At 38.2% G+C, this 20,660-nt stretch overlaps 2 protein-coding genes across 2 annotated transcripts in view; both read left to right on the top strand.

The window, feature by feature from the left end:
• The window catches only part of LOC118798558 (mucin-5AC-like), a 44,231-nt gene extending 29,324 nt beyond the window's left edge, over window positions 1-14,907 (top strand). Inside the window, exons 17-29 of the mRNA XM_036557938.1 lie at window positions 1,483-1,530; window positions 1,620-1,687; window positions 1,814-1,854; window positions 1,955-1,985; window positions 2,093-2,127; window positions 2,886-3,013; window positions 3,441-3,570; window positions 4,112-4,725; window positions 6,745-7,416; window positions 10,247-10,475; window positions 10,603-10,758; window positions 12,541-12,687; window positions 14,808-14,907. Coding sequence (XP_036413831.1) covers window positions 1,483-1,530; window positions 1,620-1,687; window positions 1,814-1,854; window positions 1,955-1,985; window positions 2,093-2,127; window positions 2,886-3,013; window positions 3,441-3,570; window positions 4,112-4,725; window positions 6,745-7,416; window positions 10,247-10,475; window positions 10,603-10,758; window positions 12,541-12,607 — 2,219 coding nt within the window. The 3' untranslated portion in view covers window positions 12,608-12,687; window positions 14,808-14,907. The remainder of the gene's footprint in view (window positions 1-1,482; window positions 1,531-1,619; window positions 1,688-1,813; window positions 1,855-1,954; window positions 1,986-2,092; window positions 2,128-2,885; window positions 3,014-3,440; window positions 3,571-4,111; window positions 4,726-6,744; window positions 7,417-10,246; window positions 10,476-10,602; window positions 10,759-12,540; window positions 12,688-14,807) is intronic.
• LOC118798955 (adhesion G-protein coupled receptor G2-like) lies at window positions 14,876-18,893 on the top strand. The gene is made up of 6 exons (XM_036558594.1): window positions 14,876-14,939; window positions 15,018-15,057; window positions 16,271-16,377; window positions 16,822-16,946; window positions 18,123-18,394; window positions 18,501-18,893. Exons 3-6 carry the CDS (start codon window positions 16,309-16,311, stop codon window positions 18,602-18,604), a joined length of 570 nt encoding a protein of 189 aa, XP_036414487.1. The 5' UTR covers window positions 14,876-14,939; window positions 15,018-15,057; window positions 16,271-16,308; the 3' UTR covers window positions 18,605-18,893.
• The last annotated feature ends 1,767 nt before the right edge of the window (window positions 18,894-20,660 follow it).

Below are 20,660 nucleotides of genomic sequence, written 5' to 3'. Positions count from 1 at the left end.
CATGCCTAAATAATTAAATACTGGTATCAATATGCATCAAGTTGTTAAGTAATATCAAATAGACTTGCTTATGTGGTTTCTAACACTGTATGACATATTGTTATCCATAAAAATAAACAAAGGTCCACTGCTGAAAACAGTAGTAGCAACCATTTTGAACAGTGACGTTTGTCCATGTACACTGATCTATAACCAGGTTAGATTATAGGTAAGTGTGTATCATAAAGCATCAGAAACCACGTAAGTACGGAGCCTTGCTTTCTAAATACTGTATAAATAAAAATAATGCGTGGCCACGGCGTATTAACATGTGAGAATGACATCCTAATGCGTGGCCATGACTTAATAAGGCAGAGTGAACGAGATCATCGTACCTTTATAAGCTGTGTCCAGGGCTAAATTATCTCATTCCCATGCCTTACTACGTCTTGGCCACACATTAGGCAAGGCAAGGAAAGGCAAATTCATTTATATAGCACCTTTCAAACACTGCTGTCATTCAAAGTGCTTCACAAATGAGAAAATTCAGAGTCAGAGTTGTTTTAAAAAAGTGAGGTAAATGCGAATAGAAAAACATTAAAACAACATTAAAAACATGATTAAAACAAATTTAAAAGAGGAAATCATTACATTAAAAATCAAATTAGAAATTAAATTAGTATAGTTAAATAATCAAACTAAAACCTAAAAGTCAGATTAAGATTAAAAAAGTGCCGTTACGGAGGAAAAAGAATCTCTTTCTCATGCCTTACTAAGTTACTTAATTATTTTATTCCCATGATTTACTAAGTCGCGGCCACGCATTATTATTATTTGTACGGTATGTCACCATCAGGGCTCTGTTCATAAGCGAGACTGTATGAGTTTTTGACATTTAGGCTTGCAGTTTGCACAGTGCTACAGTTGTATGCAAAAGTTTGGGTGCTGCTGGTCAAATTCCATGTCCTGCTGCTTTTCTAAGTGAAAGTAACTTAACACATCCTCTAAAGAGAACACACTTCCGCACATTGAAATGCACAATTACTGTTTATTTGCTGAATTTAACATGTTGGAAAACAAAAATGTGGCCTGTGCGGAAGTGGCACATATATGTCTTATGTTTTTTCAATTTCTCCTATGTGTTAAACTAGAAAAAAATACAAAGTATGCTAAATTATATAAAAATATATAAATACACTAAAATTTGCAGACACATTTTATAGTTTGCTAGAGGATGTTTTAACTTACTTTCAATTCTGAAATGAACATATAATTTGAGTGTGTGTATAAACTTTTACATATAACTGTAACTAGTGAGGTATATGCTTTAGATTAGCTTTGGACTAGTAGATCCAGTGCAAAATTAATGAAGGAAACTTTGGGCACCAAATATGTCTTGACTTATTGACTACATTTGGGGTAACCGGAAAGTTGTGTAAGTTTGATTCTCTTTCCCCAACTTGAGCTGTCATGCAGTGTTCACTCCTGTCCTCTCTGTCTTAGATAACACACAGAACCAGTGCAGCTGTAGCAGATTCTGTAGCGACTCAGGTGAGAATACATTTAGGAGTTATCTTTGGCATGTTTGTAGCTTGTGTTTGCAATTCTGACTCTATGTTGTGCTTTCTCACCACTTTCAGGAGCATTTTATGCATTTAGCCTGAACATCAACAGTCCTGATGTTACGTTTGACGATGTGAAGAACACAGTGAGTACATAATGAGAAGACATAGACATACAGTAGAGTGAAAAAGGTGGAAACTTTAAATGAGATAAATAAATGAGAAACAAATTTTACATCTTATTTGACGTTCTGTTTTCTTGAACCCACTAGATTACGCAGCTGGATTGTCCCTGCAACTCAACCATCCTCCCGTATGTACCCCCCTCAGAGACCACCAGTCTATAGCATTTTCTATGCATACTTTTATCAGAGCATCCTACTGATCTGTGTAATGATGTTCCTTTATTACAGTTTTCTCTGTAATGTTTCCAGTCACTATAAGGTAAATCTTTATTGCTGTTCGTTGTGCTCCACACTGCTACCACTGAAATGCTTCCTGTTCTTGTTGCTGCCTATGTTTCCTGAGAGCCTGTTTTTGTTTGACTGCAGGGTGTGCACATACAGTGTCACGGTGATGGAACAAGGTAATCTTTAGATGGCTAGTCTGTGTGTATGTGTGTCATCTAGCCCCATTCTGACAAATAAGGCTTTCAGAATGATCATTTGAAAAATTCTTATTAAAAACGATATGATGTGCGATTTTGTGTGTGTAAGAATCTGTTCAATGCGTTGATATTTGTTTCATATCTTTCATAATTGTGTTTATTAATTTTTAAGCAAATTATCAATTTTACTGCCCAGAAAAAGTCAGGTGGCACAACCACACATTAATAAAAAAAAAAATGATTTTTAAATTTACAGCTACTGAAAACCACTCTTTGTTTTTGGACACTTGTATAAGCGTTTGCTATTTATTTTTCAAATAAATAAACATTATAATATTACTAAGATAACTTTCATGGGGTCACACCACCTGACATGGTAAGCTGATCCAGCCTAACCATGACTCAAAAACCGCACCATTAAGGTCACTTGGGGTCTTCCTTCTGGTGCAGTATCCTGCCCGCTCCTTCTTAAAAGCATATCATGATAAAAGACCTTTTTTGTCGGTTGTGCCGCATGACATTGTGCAACGTGTCATAATTTTAAAGCTTTCAAACATAAAACTGTGCCAAACTGTTGTATTTAGAATTGTATATAACTTAATTATCCTTTTTATAGTTTACATAATCTATATATTTTTAGACTTTGGCAGGTATAAAAACCTAAAATGAATTTTGTTTTTGTTGTTTGAAAATCTCTTTGACCCTCTGGTAAAACAAAAATGATCATTGTCTCTCAGGTTGTATAGCTGTTTAGTAGCACTGCAGCTCAGTCAGCTTCTAGATCTGTGTTCAGTCAGTGAAGTCCTGGCAGCCCTATTCCAGTCCAGCACCTTCATCACCTATGATGGCATCCTCACTAGATTAGGTAAGTGTTGAAATATCACGCTCATAAATATGCCTTGCTAACAGTCTCGAAAATTAATGTTTCTAAATGGCTCATGGCTTGGCACATGATTTATGAGCCATAATTGGCATAGAAGTTACATTATTTGAAGGTTAAACTTCACTCTCATTTACAAACATAGTTTTTCACAGAACCTTCCAATGAAAGGAACCAAAAGTGGTTCTTGTATGGCACCACTCCAAAGGCCTTTGAGTAGTGAGCCTCAAATCAATCAATCAATCAATAAATCAATCAGTCGGCCTTTATTTACACTCCGAGTACATTGTGGGTGACCCTCATTTACAGTGCAGCCAAGCCAAAACAGAAATCAGGGATTAAAAAACTAGACTGTAAAACTTATCAGTGTTTTGCACAGCTGAAGTCATTCTTACTCTCTTTTTCTACTCAGCTCTGTGTGGTTCGCCCGGTGATTCTGCATATAGCCTGTTAAACTCAAATTTCACCTGGGTCTCTGCAAACATCAGTGCTGAACAGATGTGCACACTGAGCCAGTTCTCCCTCACCACTCAGTTTACATGGTAAGTGCTGCTGACACATGAATAGCCATGGATCTTTTAGCTTTTGAGCTATGCAGCCAAATCCACAGTACTGAACTAACTCATGCAGTGTTCTCTTTAAAACCTGTCATTGCTCGCCCTTAAATGCATACCTTGAGGCGCTACACTGGAAAAAATGATGCATTGAATTGACTTATGATGTACACACTGAACTGTGTACGTTATTTCAACATGGATAAAACGTGTTGCATTAACACAGCTGATGTAATATATTTTTTCAGTATAAAAAAAATACTCAACCCCCACCTTCTCATCTTTTTTTCTCAGATAAATGACAAAATATCAGAACATGTTAAAATGTGTTTTATTCTGTTATTTTGTTATTGCCAATAAAATATTTTTACATTTTGGTACTCACTGGGTCACCATAGTTTGAGAATAAACACTGTGGTGTTAATTCAGTATTGAGGATTTTGCTGTGTATGTTTTTCACATGTTCATAATAGTTTCTAAACCATTTTTTGAGGATGTTAAAGGAGAAAATTTGTTTGTTTTTCTACAGTGGCATAGGTCAGGTGCTGTCTGTGCTTCTTAATGAGAGCTGTACTGTTGGACGTTTTAAGACTGGAACCAGCCCAAGCCAAACACCAAGCGTCCCACCCCGCACCGGTGCCATTTCCCCAGCTGAAATGGGCTTAGAACAAAATGCTACTTCTTCTAAAATAACAGCCAACTCAGTGAACATCCAGTCAAACAGCACATTCACACCTTTAGATCCTATAGTTACACCAGTTGGTCCTACAGCAACAACAGCTACACCGTCCACTGTGGTTGCACCAATCAATGGCACATTCATAAAACCCAATGCTACAATGTCATCTCTCAATGCAACAGTCACATTATCTAATACGGTTACACCATTCAATACTACACTCACACCAGTCGATCCTATAGTGACATCTTTTAATGTAACAGCTAATTCATCCAGTTCTGTGGTTTCATCAATCAATAGTACAGGCGTAGAACCCAATGCTACAGCGTCCTCTCCCAGTACAACAGTAACTTTATCTAGTACAGTGACACCATTCAATACTTCACTCACACCAGTCGATCCTGTAGTGACACCTTTTAATGTAACACCTAATTCATCCAGTTCTGTGGTTTCATCAATCAATAGTACAGGCGTAGAACCCAATGCTACAACGTTCTCTCCCAGTACAACAGTAACTTTATCTAGTACCGTCACACCATTCAATAACACAGTCACACCATTCAGTCCTGTAGTAACACCTTTTAATTTAACAGCTAATTTATCCAGTTCTGTGGTTGCATCAATCAATAGTACAGGCTTAGAACCCAGTTCTACAGTGACATCTTCCAGTACAACAATAACTTTATCTAGTACAGTGACACCATTCAATAATACAATCACACCATTCAGTCCTTTAGTGGCACCTTTTAATACAACAGCTATTTTATCCAGTTCTGTGGTTGCATCAATCAATAGTACAGGCGTAGAACCCAATGCTACAACGTTCTCTCCCAGTACAACAGTAACTTTATCTAGTACAGTTACACCATTGCATACTACAGACACAGCTAATATTACAGACACACCATTTGATTCTACAGCTTCACTCAGTAGTGCACACACTACCTTTAGCACACCATACAATACAACAGTCATGCAGATCAATGAAACAGTATCACCACATACAATGCAGCATAATACGACAGGCTTACAACAAATCTCTACACGATATGAAACACATGCGAATGTAACACAAGTGAACACAACCGTTTCTACGGTTCTCAGTGCAGATTCTAGCTCTCTACTCAGTACACACTTTAATACGACAACAACGACACAAAATACATTACACCTCAATACAACGACCCCTCTATATAACATTACACAGCTTAGCACAGCAGACACAACACAGTTTAGCACAAAAGTCTCAGAAAACACAACACATTTTGGCACAACAGATCTTTCTCAAAATATTTCAAACTCAAATGCAACAGCCCGTGATCTAAACACAACCCTGCCACATACTACTGCGCAGTCTGCGAACACAACACAGTACAATACAGCAGCACCTCTGAACGCAACTACTTTCAGCACTGCCAAACCATCCTGGAGCGCAACACAGCCTCAAACAGCTACAAATGCAACTGCATCAGTGAATATAACACATCCGACCACCACAAGCACATCAATTTACACAACACACCATCAAAACACAACAGCATCAGTGAACACAGCATATCTTAACAACACAAATTTACCACTTTACACAACAGCATCACTGCAAAATACAAATGCAACAGCTTCTGGCAGTGTAACGCATACAAGCAGCACAAGCGCAAATGCCAGTTCACCAGTTTACACAACAACATCTTTCAGTAACATGACAGAATCAGCCGCATCGCTTGTTAGAAATGCAACAGCGGCAGTGGATATAACATACACTAATACCTCAAGCTCACCACTCAACACAACAGAGCATAATTCGACACATCTAAACACCACAAGCCAACCATTTTACACAACAGCATCATATCATAGCACAACAGAATTAAACACCACACTGCATGTTACAAATGCAACAGCGTCAGTGAGCGCAACACATCCAAACACTGCAACCTCAAATACTACAAGTTCACCACTTTATACAACAGTCTCATTTGGTAACGTGACAGAATCAATCGCCAATCCAAATGCTACAAGTGCACCAGCATCAGTCCATATAACCCAACCGTATAACGCAACAGTGAACGTCACAAGCTCCCAGTTTTACACCATGGAGAACACCACAAGCTCACTAATTTACACAACAGGCCATCACAATGCAACAGTGAACACAACACATCCAAACACCCCAAGTTCACCACTTTCATCGGCATCCAACGCTACACTAAATATTACAACTGCAACAGCATCAGTAAATATAACGCAGCCCAACGCCACAAGGCCACAACTTTACACAACAGCAAATCCCACAAGCCCACCATCGTACACAATAGAGAACACCACACAACCGAACACCACAATAAATCAGCTCAACTTCACAATCTTTACTGCAATAAGCACAACACAAACTGCTCAGGAGAACACTACACAGTTTAACACATCAGCTTTAGTGCTAAATGTTACAACTCTTAACACAAGAGACTTCACACACAATACAACAGTACACCCGCTAAACACAACAGAATTCAATACAACGTTAAATCCATTGAACTCAACAGTGATCAAAACCACAGCACCCCAAAATGCAACACAACATAACAAAACAGACAGTTTTAACGCAATACAATCCAATGACACAACTTCAGTACCTCCCACAACATGGACCAACACCACAGAAATGGTGAATTTCACCACAGAGGTCAATTTAGAACAAAACACCACCGCTAGTACCCTTAACACAACACAATTTGATATCAGAAGCATGATACAGAATACTACACTGGACAATGCTCACATTAACAACATCACATCAGATACCACAACCACAGTAAACATGACCAACCTCATCGATAAAGATGGTTCTGCCGCACCCAATACGACATCAAGTCCTTCCATTAGCTTGGCCATCTTGGCCAGTAACACTACAGGTACTGCAAATAATGCAACATCCAGCCCAGACAGCATCTCAGAGGCCCAGTCCAGCTCGACCACCTCTGACAAGGTCTTGACAACCTTGGGTACTACTGTGGTCACCAGTACAGAGACTACAAAAAGAAGTACTACTGCCATAACGGAAGCCGGTGCAGGCCCCCCAAGCACTACATCAGGTGGTGCTCCTGTTCCTCCTCAACCAGCAGTGCAGACCACCACTACTACCACCACTACAAAAACAGGTAAGATCACAGTGGAATTGAATTTAGAACCAGTGACCAAGTGTGCTTGCATACAGAGGAATTAGACCTCTGCATTTTACCCATCTGTGCAGTGACACACCCACATACATGCACACTAGTGAACACACACACTAGGGGGCAGTGAGCACACTTGGCCGGAGTGGTGGGCAGCCGTATCCATGGCGCCTGGGGAGCAGTTGGGGGTTAGGTGCCTTGCTGAAGGTTGCTTCAGTCATGTCCTGTCGGCTCAGGGGATCGAACCAACAACCTTCCAGTCACAAGGCTGGTTCCCTAACCTCCAGCCCTGTTGCTAGGATTGGTGTTTATGAAATAACAAAAGTCACACTATTAAGACAGATCAGATATAGTTTTTTGTACTGTAATGAAGCTAAAGTTAGCATGGTAGCAGATCCATTGTTGTTCTTTCCAGCCTACATATCTACAAGAACATAATCCAGTAGAGAAGCATTTTAATGTTATATAGCGACTCTAAACATTCAGTTGGATGCCAACATTCTGAAAAGCCTGCCCAACCTAGCAACAGTTGCTATGAACAAACATGTTTGTGGTCAATTCACTTGTAAAGTTTTAAAAATGCTCCATTCACAGCTCAGTCCATATAGTCCATATCTCTAAAATAAGCTGCATAAACAGCCTGATTTGAATTCATTGGTTGTGTGATGTCATGAAAACCTTCACATTTACATATATCTACCTATTCAGCCTACGGCAGTTTAGAACTGCTCATTCCCAGCAAACACACAACATTGTCACAACGTTGTCTGCTTTCTTACAATGTTGCTACAACGTTGTCAAAAGGTGGTGGTGTTTACATTGTCTAAACAAGGTCATCACAACGTCACCACGACCTCATTATTCAGTAACGTTGCCGTATGGTGTTATGACTACCTGTTGGCAACTTAGCAAAATTCCATGGAGTTCCATGCACAACCTAATGGACCCCATGAGGGTTCTAGGAGGTTGTGACAATGTACTGACAACGTCACCACTACGTGGTCACAATGTTGTCAGATACCGTTGTCACAACTTTCTGAGGAATTACAATGTTCAACTTCAACGTTGTAACAGCAGGTTGTCACAACGTTGTCACAGCGTAACTGTGTTTGCTGTGCTTATGCTGCAGTAATAAGGAGAGTTTCAGGCTGCACACTACAGGGCAGTCATTCACAACAGAGGTCATTTACATATATCAGTTTTAAAGGCACAGTAACAAACAGCCTGTTCAGTTTTAAGGGATTAAAGGAAATGTAAAAAATGGTAATAAAGGGTAATAAATGTAGAATATGGCCCTGGATATGTAGGATATGGCCCTGTTAAGCAAAGCTCTATTATGTGTACTGGGATCCACTACTCACATATGGCAGTAATAAGCTACAAAGTACACTGCCTGTCAAAGGTTTTTCGCCACGCAGCTTTTCAAAATGTTTTTTAATAAAAATGTGCATGTTTTTGTTGGCGGCTTGCAATAATCTAACACATTATAAAATAAGCAGGTTTATTTTAAGAAAAACAATACCACAACAGTTTTGAGAATAATATGAAAATACATGTATTCCAAGGAAGACATCTTCATGAACATGAAGCTGAGTGTTGCGAAATACATCAAAAGTGTATGCACATAGGCTTTTTATACTAAAATGGGAGTTTGCCAATTTTTTCTTAACTCCTTAACAAGTGATGGAGGGCCCAAAGTCTTATTACACAATTATAACCTAAGAATAACTCCATGGGTTGCATTGAAGTCCCTGTAATAATAAGCGTTTATATGTAATAAGCCTAGAATCAAAGCTGCACTATTTATTTGTTAAAACTGAAAGAAGTACACTCTTAAAAAGATGGTTCTTCGAGGGTTCTTTAGTAAAAACAGTGGTTCTATTTAGAACCATAAACACTTTGCAGGCACTTTGATAGAGAATATGTTGTATACGGGTCTATTTTTGAAAATGGTTCCATATAGCACCAAAAAGTGTTCTGCTATTGTTTTGTTGTCAAGCTTGTAACAATAGAAGAACTGTTTTTAGTGCTATAGAGAACCATTTTCAAAAAGGTTCTAAATAGAACCATATGCAGCACATTCTACATCAGTCTGAGGAATGATTTCTCACTGCAAAGATCCATTTAAGCATGCAAATGGTTCTTTGAGTGTTGATGGTTCTACACTGTAAAAATGGTATCTTGTCAAGTAAAATTATCTTATAGTCAATAAATGTAATATTTCTCCTGTTGAGATTGTTGTAAACTTAATTTATTTAACTAATTTCTAGACATTTTTACTTGTTTTAAGTGATTTTATTAAGTAAGTGGATATTTTTGCTGGTTTCAAACACATTTCTTAAAACGAGCAAAATTATTTGCCAATATAATGAAATAATTTTAATAATAAAATTACTTAAAACAGGTAATAAATCTTACAACAATCTCAACAGGAGAAATATTAGATTCATTGAATAGATTGAAGATAATTTTACCTGACAAGAGACCTTTTTTGCAGTGTATATAGAACCACTGTCACCCTGTAAAGTCGTCTGCAAACTTTTGTCAGGAAGTGTGTAATAATCCAAATAATAAGAAGAATCTTTATTTACATCAACGAGTGCTTTACAAAGAAAGATTGGCGCAGCAAAGATAAAACATGGTTCAAATGAAGTAAACGCACAATTATAAAGTGTAGAAGAAGAAGAAAAGAGAGAATCGTTGCTCTCTGCCTATGAAATCATGAACAAATCTTTAAAAACCTCTGTTGAACTTGCGTGTTTCGATCTTGCATGTATGTGTGTGTTTAATTTTAATCTTTTACAACACATTGCAGAAACCACAACATCAGGTAGTCCTGAAGAATCGGCCAGTCAGCTACTAAACCAGACTCTGAACCAGGATATGTCCACCCTGAACGCCTCTCAGCTGGAACAGCTGGTCAACGGGGTGGAGAACCTGCTGTCTGGACCCAACATCAGCCTGGAACTGGGCCAGAAAGTGCTGTCTCTCATTGACCGCCTGCTCAGCAGTTCCACAGACGCTGTGGCCTCCTCCTCAAACCGGTAAGAGACGGAGACATCAGCATCCTCCACAGCTTCAGAACTGAAGAGCATGTGAAACAGAATGGTGAAATAATTGTTAAAAAGGTGGATGATATGGTTTATGATTAGCGTATGTTGTCGTTGTCAGCTTGATCAAGGCTGTGGACACGCTGGGGTTGAAGCTGCTCATTCGGGACAAGACAGAGAGCATAACAATGGCATCACTTGCTCTGATGGTGACAAAAATCGATGGAACCAACTTCATGGGAACATCATTCTCAATCGCAGATCCAGTGTCCTTCAGGTAAAGTACGACCCTCAAGTCTTATGCAGTGCACTCAGTTTTAACCCTCTGAACCCTAGACCTGTTATTCAGACTTATGACGTAGTAACTCGTTCATTTACTCAGTTCCACTTGAGTCATTTAGTCACTGAGTCACTCTGCTGTCGGTTCAGCACCTGGTGTACTTTCCTGTTGTTCACGTCTCTCACTTTTTATTATAGACCAAGAAAAGAATCGTAGCTAACAAATGTCATTTTCTAAGCCGAAAGATGCTGGTTGTTCTGAAAGATGTTCTAATGCAGTCCTTGAAAGAACTTAGTTCACCATGCTCTTTTTTTTTTAATGTGATATTTTTCTCCTATTCAAGTTTTTGCTGAGCTGTTTGAGCTTCTACTGAGGAAGAGTATTTTTACCTGATTGTGGGTTTAGGCTTCTACTGTGGAGTTAATTTTATGACAAAAGCTTCAAACAAAATAATAAAACCCACAATCAAAATATACAAAATGTCAAAAAATATGTTACCAATACAGAAAATGTGAGTAAATTAAAATGATTTTTTTCAAAATTATCAGTACCTTTTTTCACTCATTTTGATATAAATTTATTACACATCTTTGCCTTAATTTTGTTCTGTTTGCTGATTTTGCTGATATAATTTTTGCTTCTGGATTCGCTTTTTTTGCTTCTGACTTTTAGCACATTTTCACAGGGGGCTGGTCTTAGAAGAGGGTATTCACCTGCACTCTCTATTGGTCAACTGATTTAGAGTGACAGGTCTTCTGGCACTTAGTCATGTCCACTCTGTGACTCATGAATTGCCTAAACCATGGCAGAACTGAGTACTGAGTGCAGTACTGCACTGGTATATCTGACATTATGAGCAATGTTTGTCTTATTTCTTTTAAGCCCTTAAATGGCCAGTGTCCACCGGCAGGCCCAGAGATTTATTACACACATCTGTGACCTAAGAATAACGACTGTTTGGATTGAAGTCCCTGTAGTTACTGAATAAAAAGCCTTAGTATGTAATAAGTCTGGGATTTTAAAAGGTTAAACTGGTAAGGTAACATGTTTGGAATCGTGTGTACAAATAAAGTTTATCAATGTAAAATGTAAAAATGTATATAAATGTAAAATACAGTTATGTTAATAATAACATTAATAGAAACAAATGAAAGCAAAGGCAAAATGCGTAATAAATTTATATGAAAATGATTTTTTTTTGTATTTGCAAAATATTTTTGACATTTTGATACTCAGTAGTTTGCTTGTGGATTTTATTATTTTATTTAAAATATTTGGCACAGATTTAACTCCATATCCTACCCAAACAAGCTTTATTTAATAACCACAATGAAACTAATATGTAAGTTATGTAATGATGAGGTGTGGATCACATACAGACCCTTAGGGTTTAAGGTGTTAAATGTGACTCAGATCTGTCTGTGTCACTGAGAGGGGATTCTAAACTTTTCTCCTTCATTCTCAAGTCTCAAATTCTTTTAATTTTTTGGCACCTTTCATAAGACGGATTACATTTCATATTGAAATCTTATATCTAAAATGGAAACATTTTCACTTAGAAAATCAACAAAACATAATCTGATCTGGGGTGTTCAAACATTGGCACAGTTGTGTTTATACACTGTATTATCATTATTACTTTTATAATTGTAAATCACTTGAGAAGTAGCTTTTAAATACTGCATGTAAGGGAAGAAAGATGGTAAAGGAGGAGACATCAGCTGAAATCCTGTCTTCATGCTGCTCTGAATGTGTGTGTTTGTGTGTTTTGATGTGCAGGTTAACAGGAGGAGAAGAAGGTCTGCGAGTTCTAGTCTGGGTTCCATCTCCCTCCCTGCCTCTCTGACAGAAAACCTCTCCCTGGTAGAACAGCAGCAGGCTTCACGGGTTCAGTTCACCTTCTTCAGTAAGAGCACCCTGTTCCAGGTAAAGAAGAGTTGAAGAGCAGCACCGTTCGTTATCACAAACAATGCATCTTGTGTTAATATATGCAAATGTCCTCACTGTCATATTAAAACACAGAACCCATTTTTATTCTTTTTTTTACTTTTCACTATTTGAAAACTCCAGCTGGCTCTTCCATTGTGTGAACATTTCATAACAAATAGGACAAAAGAAATGATCCAAAATTACTAAAATCTTATTATATGTTTATATCAGTGGCGGCAGATGCTTTCTGACGTAGTGGAGGGACGGGTTCTAAAAATTTAATTGCAAAAAAAGAGGACTCATAAACTACTATTCAAACGTCTGGAATCACTCGTCATATTAGGTCAATGTTGTTTTATATTTAACAACAAATTCTTTAAAAGTAGCTTTAAATATAGTAAACTAGACAACAAAACATTTTATTTTTGGGAATGAAAAGAAATGATGACATGATAAACAGTGTAATGTAAATATCTATGTAGAAACAGTTTCTGTCAAGTAATCCACATTAATCAACACCACGCGAGGCATTCTGGATATGAATTTATTATAACTTCATTCTTGATGTTATAGAGATATATCAGTGTAAAGCTCTGTTCATCATTCTGGACACATCTAACAGTGGCTTTGTTCTTTCTTACAGATTCTCAGTTTCTTATTAATCATTGAAAAGCTGTGAAGGCACACATCACTAGCATGTTACATGTTTGAAAATAACTGCATTTTTATTGAAAAAAATGACTCAATGTTTGAATGGTAGAGTATCTACACTATATAGACAAAAATATTGGGACACACCTCCTAATTATTGAGTTTCAGGTGTATCAGCCACACCCATTGCTAACTCGAAACTAAGTCGAAACGCATTCTGTGGAATGATGAATGTCACCAGGAGAACGTAACCTGCCTGACTGCACTGTGCCATCTGTAAAGTTTGGTGGAGGAAAATAATGATACAGGGTTGATTATTAAGGGGTTGGCCTAGATCCCTTAGTTCCAGTGAAGGGAAATCTTGATGCTTCAGCAGATCAAGGCATTTTGGACAATTCTATGCTTCCAACTTCGTGTGAACAGTTTGTGGAAGAACCTTTTCTGTTCCAGTATGACTGAGACCCAATGTACAAAGCAAGGTCCATAAAGGCCTGGCTGGGTGAGTTTTGTATGAAAGAACTTGGACTGGCCCTCACAGAGCCCTGACCTCAACCCCATCAAACACCTTTAGGATGAACTAGAACGGAGATTGTGAGCCAGGCCCTCTCGTCCGACATCAGTGTCTGACCTCACAAATGCTCTTCTGGATGAATGGGCAAAAATTCCCACAGACACTCCAACATCTTGTAAAAAGCTTCCCAGAAGAGTGGAAGCTGTTGGAGCTGCAACGGGGGACCAACTCCATATTAATGCCTATGGATTTAGAATAGGATGTCATAAAAGCTTCTGTAGGTGTAATGTGTAGGTGTCCCAATACTTTTGTCCATATAGTGTATTTTACACCTGGATTGTCGAGAACTTACAGTGTCCGTCAGGCTGCTTCAGAAAGTAGCTATAGCTGCTGAGTTTCACTCACACAACAGCTTCATTTTTAAAATGGTGATGGCAAAATATTATAAAACCTGCAAATTATACCAAGACAGTGATGCTAATGCTAGTTTTCAAATGACTCTCCTGCAGCACTGAATACGTATTCAATGACAGACTATTTTTAATTTGAAATAATGTCAATCAGGCAAATTACAGTGTCATTTTTAGCAATAGGTTCTGTGACCATCAAACACAAAAGTCAGTCTTCCAGACCGGACCCAGAGTAATGTTGTAAAAGTCTACAGTCGAAAAAAACTTTTACCTTTGCTCCACTAAAACAGTGTATATTTGAATCTGCCATAAACTCACATTGAAGCGTGGCTGTGGGACGTGCTTCACTGGCTGCACAAACACAGTCATGCAGATTATGCTGTCTGTCTGACACTTTCTGTTGGTACATTCACCATGAAATGTTCACACAGTGCAGAGGGCAGCTGATGTTTTCAAATCATGTAAAAAAGTTTTTTTTAATAATAGGGACAATATGCAAAATGCAAGGCCCTTATCTTCTTTCATGTGCTTATTCATTGTTGCAGGAGAAAACACATGTTCCAGGAAAAAACCTGACGCTTAATAGTCATATTCTGGGGACGAGTGTAGCCAACCTGTCCATCAAGGGGCTGAGGGAGAACGTGGTATTCACTCTGAGGAATAAAGCGCCTGTAATAGTGAGTCCACTCACTCATACGCACACACTGTCTCTCTCTACACTGGTACCTTTCTCATTTCTCTTTCTTCTCCCACAGGGAAACCTGACCTGTGTTTTCTGGGACTTTCAAAAAAATCGTAAGTTAATCTGTTTCTCATCACTCAGATCATTTAAGGGTAAAAAACATAATATATTGTTATTTTTAGATATTTCTGATGAGATTAGAGATAAGATAATCCACCTGCTTAAGGAAGGAGTAAGTCAAAGGAAAATAAATGAGTTTCCAAAGCTGGAGTTCAAATTATTAAAACCCTAAAAAAAATATTAATAATTATTAAAAGCCTCCTAACAACCACCTGCAAGACCTGGTAGACATCAAAACTGACCCATCAGAGAGAAAATCAAGCTCCACACTTGCTTTAGATCTGAAAACATCCACAGGTGTTTCTGTCCATCCTTCCACTGTCAGAAGACAACTCAGCAATAGGGGTCTGAAAGTATGTGTAGCTGTTTTTTCAGCTCTTATTGAAAAAAATTAAATAGACAAAAAATATTTGCAAATTAAACAAAGAAGCTGATAGTGGTCTCAGAACAATGGACTGACCACCCTAGAGTCACTGAGTATGTTTGGGATTACTTGGATGATGAGAAGCAGAAAATGCAACCAACTTCTAGGACTGAACTTTGGAGGTATGGAAAAATATCCCTGCAGATTTCTTTGAAAAACTAAAAGCAAGATTCCTGAAAAGAATGGAAGCTGTAATGAAGGCAAGAGGTGGACGCACTAAATACTGGAAAAAAAAAATATATTACACTTTTAAAAAGATGGTTCTTCAATGGTTCTTTGGTAAAGAGAATCATTCTATATTGAACCATGAACACTCAAAGAACCCTTTCCATGATTAAACGTTTTTTGCATCATGAAAGGGTTCTTGCCATTAATGAAGAATGAATGTTCTTCTGTTGTTACAAGCTTGACATTGTAACAATACAAGAACCCTTTTTGGTGCTATATAGAACCCTTTTCAGAAAGGTTCTATTAGAACCATACACAACAGATTCTCCATCAATCTGAAGAACGATTTCATGATGCAAAACCCTGTAATCATGGAAAGGGTTCTTTGAGTGTTCATGGTTCAATATAGAATGATTCTCTTTACCAAAGAACCACTGAAGAACCATCCTTTTAAAAGTGTAATATAATTTTTATTATTCAATTAATTATCAAAATAATCTGTAGTTTCCTTGATTACTAACATAATCTATATGCTGCTGTAAATTAAGTTCATGTCTAAAGCCATTAATTATGTATGTAATTGTTATAATGTAAATGGGTTTTGCTCTCTGTAGAAGGATCAGGAGGCTGGAATAATGCTGGATGTGCAGTCATGAACACCAGCACAGAGAATGAGACCATGTGCAGCTGCAACCACCTGACTAGCTTTGCTGTGCTAATGGTGAGCAAGCATACGCTACTGTTCAAAACTTGTCATATTAACAATTTTTCTAGATTGTTATGCAGTGATCATTATACAGTGTAGATTTACATACTAAAAACTAACACCAAAACGTATTTTTAGATGTATTTTTCAGAACAATGATAAGTTTATAATGATAAATAACATACTGCAAGAAAGGTCCGTGTCACCTGACTTAGGGGTTAAGTTCACATCAAAGTTGACAAAAGCCGTCCTTTATGACAAACAACGCCAGTTGGAATTTATGTAGGTTTATGTCGGTTGTCATGATAAGCCTATATATGCTTCATATAGCCTTATGAACACTGCCCTACAGGGAAGTATTACCATTTTTGTTACACGACAAACAGTGACAAAGTGCAGAAGATTGGGTGAGTTTGGTATGTAAGTTCAGCAGAGATTGTGTTTTATACATATGTAAAGGACCTGTCCAGAGATGTGATCACTGACCCAGTGCAGGCCACCATCCTCACCTTCATCACTTACATCGGCTGTGGCGTCTCTGCCATCTTCCTTGCTGTCACTCTCCTCTCCTACCTGGCCTTTGAGTGAGTTAAACAGTCATTACACATTCTTTTCAATAATTCCAAAAAACACTCTCGCGTATGATTCTTTAACAAAACTGCTGCTGTATTAGCGTAATGTTCTCTTTGTATTTAATCATCATGGTATGGTTATGGTAACAGAATTGTTGCTACAGTACTGACACAGGGCATCACAGTGCCTGATACGAAATGATGGCAAAAAAATGATGAAAAAAAAAAAATGTATCTCTCATTTTTAATTCAGCCACTTTTTATTAATGGAAAAGTCACTTAAAATGGAAAACAAACAGAAAAGGTAAATAAATAATTAACATATGGCTTCATTCAAGATAAAGGGAAGGTTAACATACAATATAGCCAAATTATTATGTTACTGAATAAAACTTTTCATCTATACATTTCAAATGTGTTAATAAGAGGTCCATTTCAAATTAGCATGCACAGTTTGATTCTTCAATACACTCTGTTACTATCTAGTATTAAAATAGGGTTTTTTGGCTCATAACAATAGTGGAACCTTTATTGGTGAAGAATCATTTTTAAAATTCTTCTTTAAAGAACCATATACAGCTGGTTTTCCATCATAGAGAAGAACAGTCTGACCATGCAAAGAAGCATTTACACATTTAAATGGTTCTGAGTGTTCATAGTTCTATATAGAACCATCGCCTTTACTAAAGAACCCTCGAAAATTCCAACACACTAGCCAGGTTTTCATCCACAAATTTATATTTTGGCATATTGAATAAAAAAGATTCAGTGGAAACAAACATAGCAAATATAAAAGATTTTCTATGGTGAATCATGTTTTGGCCATAAAAAATGTGATAAATTATAATGGAAAAGCATTTTCCAGGTAAATAATGTAAATGAGAAGAAAATAAAATCATCTGACTTGGCATGTGTTTGTTTGGCCATAGCTACAACAATTAATAAATTAAAAAATATCTTTATTTTGTCAAAGAAAAAACATATCAGTGAAATTAGATGGTAAACAGACAGGCAGGGTGCAGACGGGTACCTGCCACCGATTATTGGACATTTCCTGAGCCATCAGTGCTCTTTATCCCTATTTAAATAAGGAACTGATTTTTAGTGTTAGTGATGTTGAATTGTTTACCAAGTTGTTGAAAACGTACTAAACCTTTGACGCTAATTCCGTCCTCTCTGATTCCTCAGGAAAATCCGGAGGGACATTCCGTCCAAGATCCTGATCAACCTGTGCTTTGCGCTTCTGCTGCTGAACATGGTCTTCCTGCTGGACTCATGGCTGGCCCTGTACGCTGATGCTGTAGGCCTCTGCATCTCCACAGCATTCTTCCTGCACTACTTCCTGCTTGCCTCATTTACCTGGATGGGTCTGGAGGCCCTGCACCTGTACCTCGCCATCGTCAAGGTCTTCAACAATTGCATGTCCCGATACATTCTCAAGTTCGCTCTGGCAGGATGGGGTGAGTTCCTAAGCAGAACCAGCAGTGGATACAGTGTAGGATACAGCGGTTAGGGTTCTAGATGCATAGTTAATTGGCTCTCTGTTGGTGTACGAATGCATTGCAGGTGTACCATTGCTGGTTGTCATCATTGTGATCGCTGTGGACAAAAACAACTACGGCCTCATTACATATGCGAAGTATACAGACGGGACCACGGACGATTTGTAAGTATGGGTGGGACATGGTTCATGGTAGAGACTCAGGAACCAGGGGTCAAATACAGCCATTTGATTTACTGTCCAAAACCACAAGTGGACCTACACGTGTCTTCTTTTTCTTAGTTTTTTTAGAATGTTGATGATGGCGAAACAGTCATAAATCTGAAAATAACAAGATTTTCATGGGGCCTCCCCTTCACCATGAGTGGACTGAAATTAATGGATTTAAATACAATTTAAGCCAAAATTTTATCATAAAACTATCATAAAACAATATTTCAGACATCAGGCAGCATATTCATAACCATTTCATGTAATAACTTTCTGTGAGGGAAGCTTTTAGAGGTGGTTCCCATCACCACCATTGTAAACAAATGTGACTTTGTGGATTCTCTAGAATGGGGCATTTCACACCAAATCAGTCTGAATGGCTTTGTTTACATCTCAACAGTTTAATTTTGTAGATTTCTGTTTAAATTGGTGGGTTTCCTCTTTAAAGCAACGGTCAAAATGGAAATCCAACCTGATGAGCTTTCCTGCTATTTTCTGCTCAGATATTGTTTTACCCCTTAAAGCACAGGTTCCTAACCCTGGTCCTGGAGTACCGCCTACCCAGCACATTTTAGGGTTTTCCCTGCTCCCAACACACCCACATCTAGCCATGCAGGGCTTGTTAATGAGCTAATTAGTTGGCTCAGGTGTGTTGGGTTGTGAGCCACTAATAGGTATAGATCAACTATACATGCTAACATGGCTAACAATTAATGGAAGGTACTAATGACATCATTCTAATTGGTGGCCAGTCGCTTTCATTCATTAGTAGCAACATTAGCTTTTTGGCTGAGCACTCTAAGCCAGGGGTTGGCGACATATGGCCTGTTGCAGCTCCACAGCAGAATTAGATTTTGTAGGTAAAAATAAAATAATCCTCCTTTGCAGTAAAATAAAGCTCTGCTGATCGTTCAACAGAGTTTCAACAATAAATGGTCTTAAACACTGGAGTTAATGTAGAACTGCTAATTCACCAACTTTTAACCCTGAAGGTTGGCACGCAGACTGCTGGTCACCATAGCAACGCAGATAACAATCTCACCTAGGTAGTAGCTAACGAAATGGTATAGAAAGAGATTTAACACAGACATCGATTTGTAGACGAATTTACGTATTTGTGTTTATAAGCACTCAGCTGGTTTCCGGATACGTTTAATCTGCAACGAGAAACTGTCAAACACTAAAAAATCGCAAAGCTGCTGTCAGTTTCTCATTCACATTTTCCCGTTCCACCTTAAATGGTGCAGCAGTTACATTCTGGTGCCTCAGGCACCATTTAAGGTGGAACCGGAAAATACGAACATGATGTTGGTGAATGAGAAGCGACTTCAGCCTTGAAAAAAGTCAACAATGAGAGACATTTTACAAGAAACTGTTCTACTTCTGCGGAAAAGTTTCCTGCCGGAGATGCGAGAAAAGTGGCTATAACTGAGCTAAAGCTTAAAGTAAAGTAAGTCTGCGTTTTCATTTATATTATATTTTTTGGCCTTTACTATAACATACAGGGACATATTTTGACGGCCAAGATAAAATGGACATAAAATGTTGTGGCTCCAAAGGTGGTTGGATTTTTATTGAAAGGACAAAATGGCTCTTCTGCTCTAAGTCTGTAGTCCAGACTTCCCTGTCTCACTCTTATAACCACGTTACATATTATTTTGATAAGTATTATTGCTGAATAATTCATAACAGTTCATTCATAAAAAGCCTTCCGATTAAAAACTGAATTCTGAGTTATATTCTAAAGGCCTTTATTTACTGTATGTGTCTTTTTCAGCTGCTGGCTGAAGAATAACACTGCCTTCTACGTGGCGGTGGTGGCCTACTTCTGCGTGATCTTTGTGTTCAACATGATCATGTTTGTGGTGGTCATGGTCCAGCTGAGGCGCATCAAACGTCAGAACCCCCACAATAACCAGTACCGCAGTGGGCTGCAGGACCTCCGCAGCATCGCTGGCCTCACCATCCTGCTCGGACTCACTTGGGGCTTCGCTTTTTTCGCCTGGGGAGTCGTC

The sequence above is a fragment of the Colossoma macropomum genome, unplaced genomic scaffold, assembly GCF_904425465.1.
Source record: "Colossoma macropomum unplaced genomic scaffold, Colossoma_macropomum, whole genome shotgun sequence".
Classification (NCBI taxonomy): Eukaryota; Metazoa; Chordata; class Actinopteri; order Characiformes; family Serrasalmidae; genus Colossoma; species Colossoma macropomum.
The sequence above is the reverse complement of the archived record's forward strand: the minus strand, read 5'-3'. Positions and strand labels throughout refer to the sequence as shown.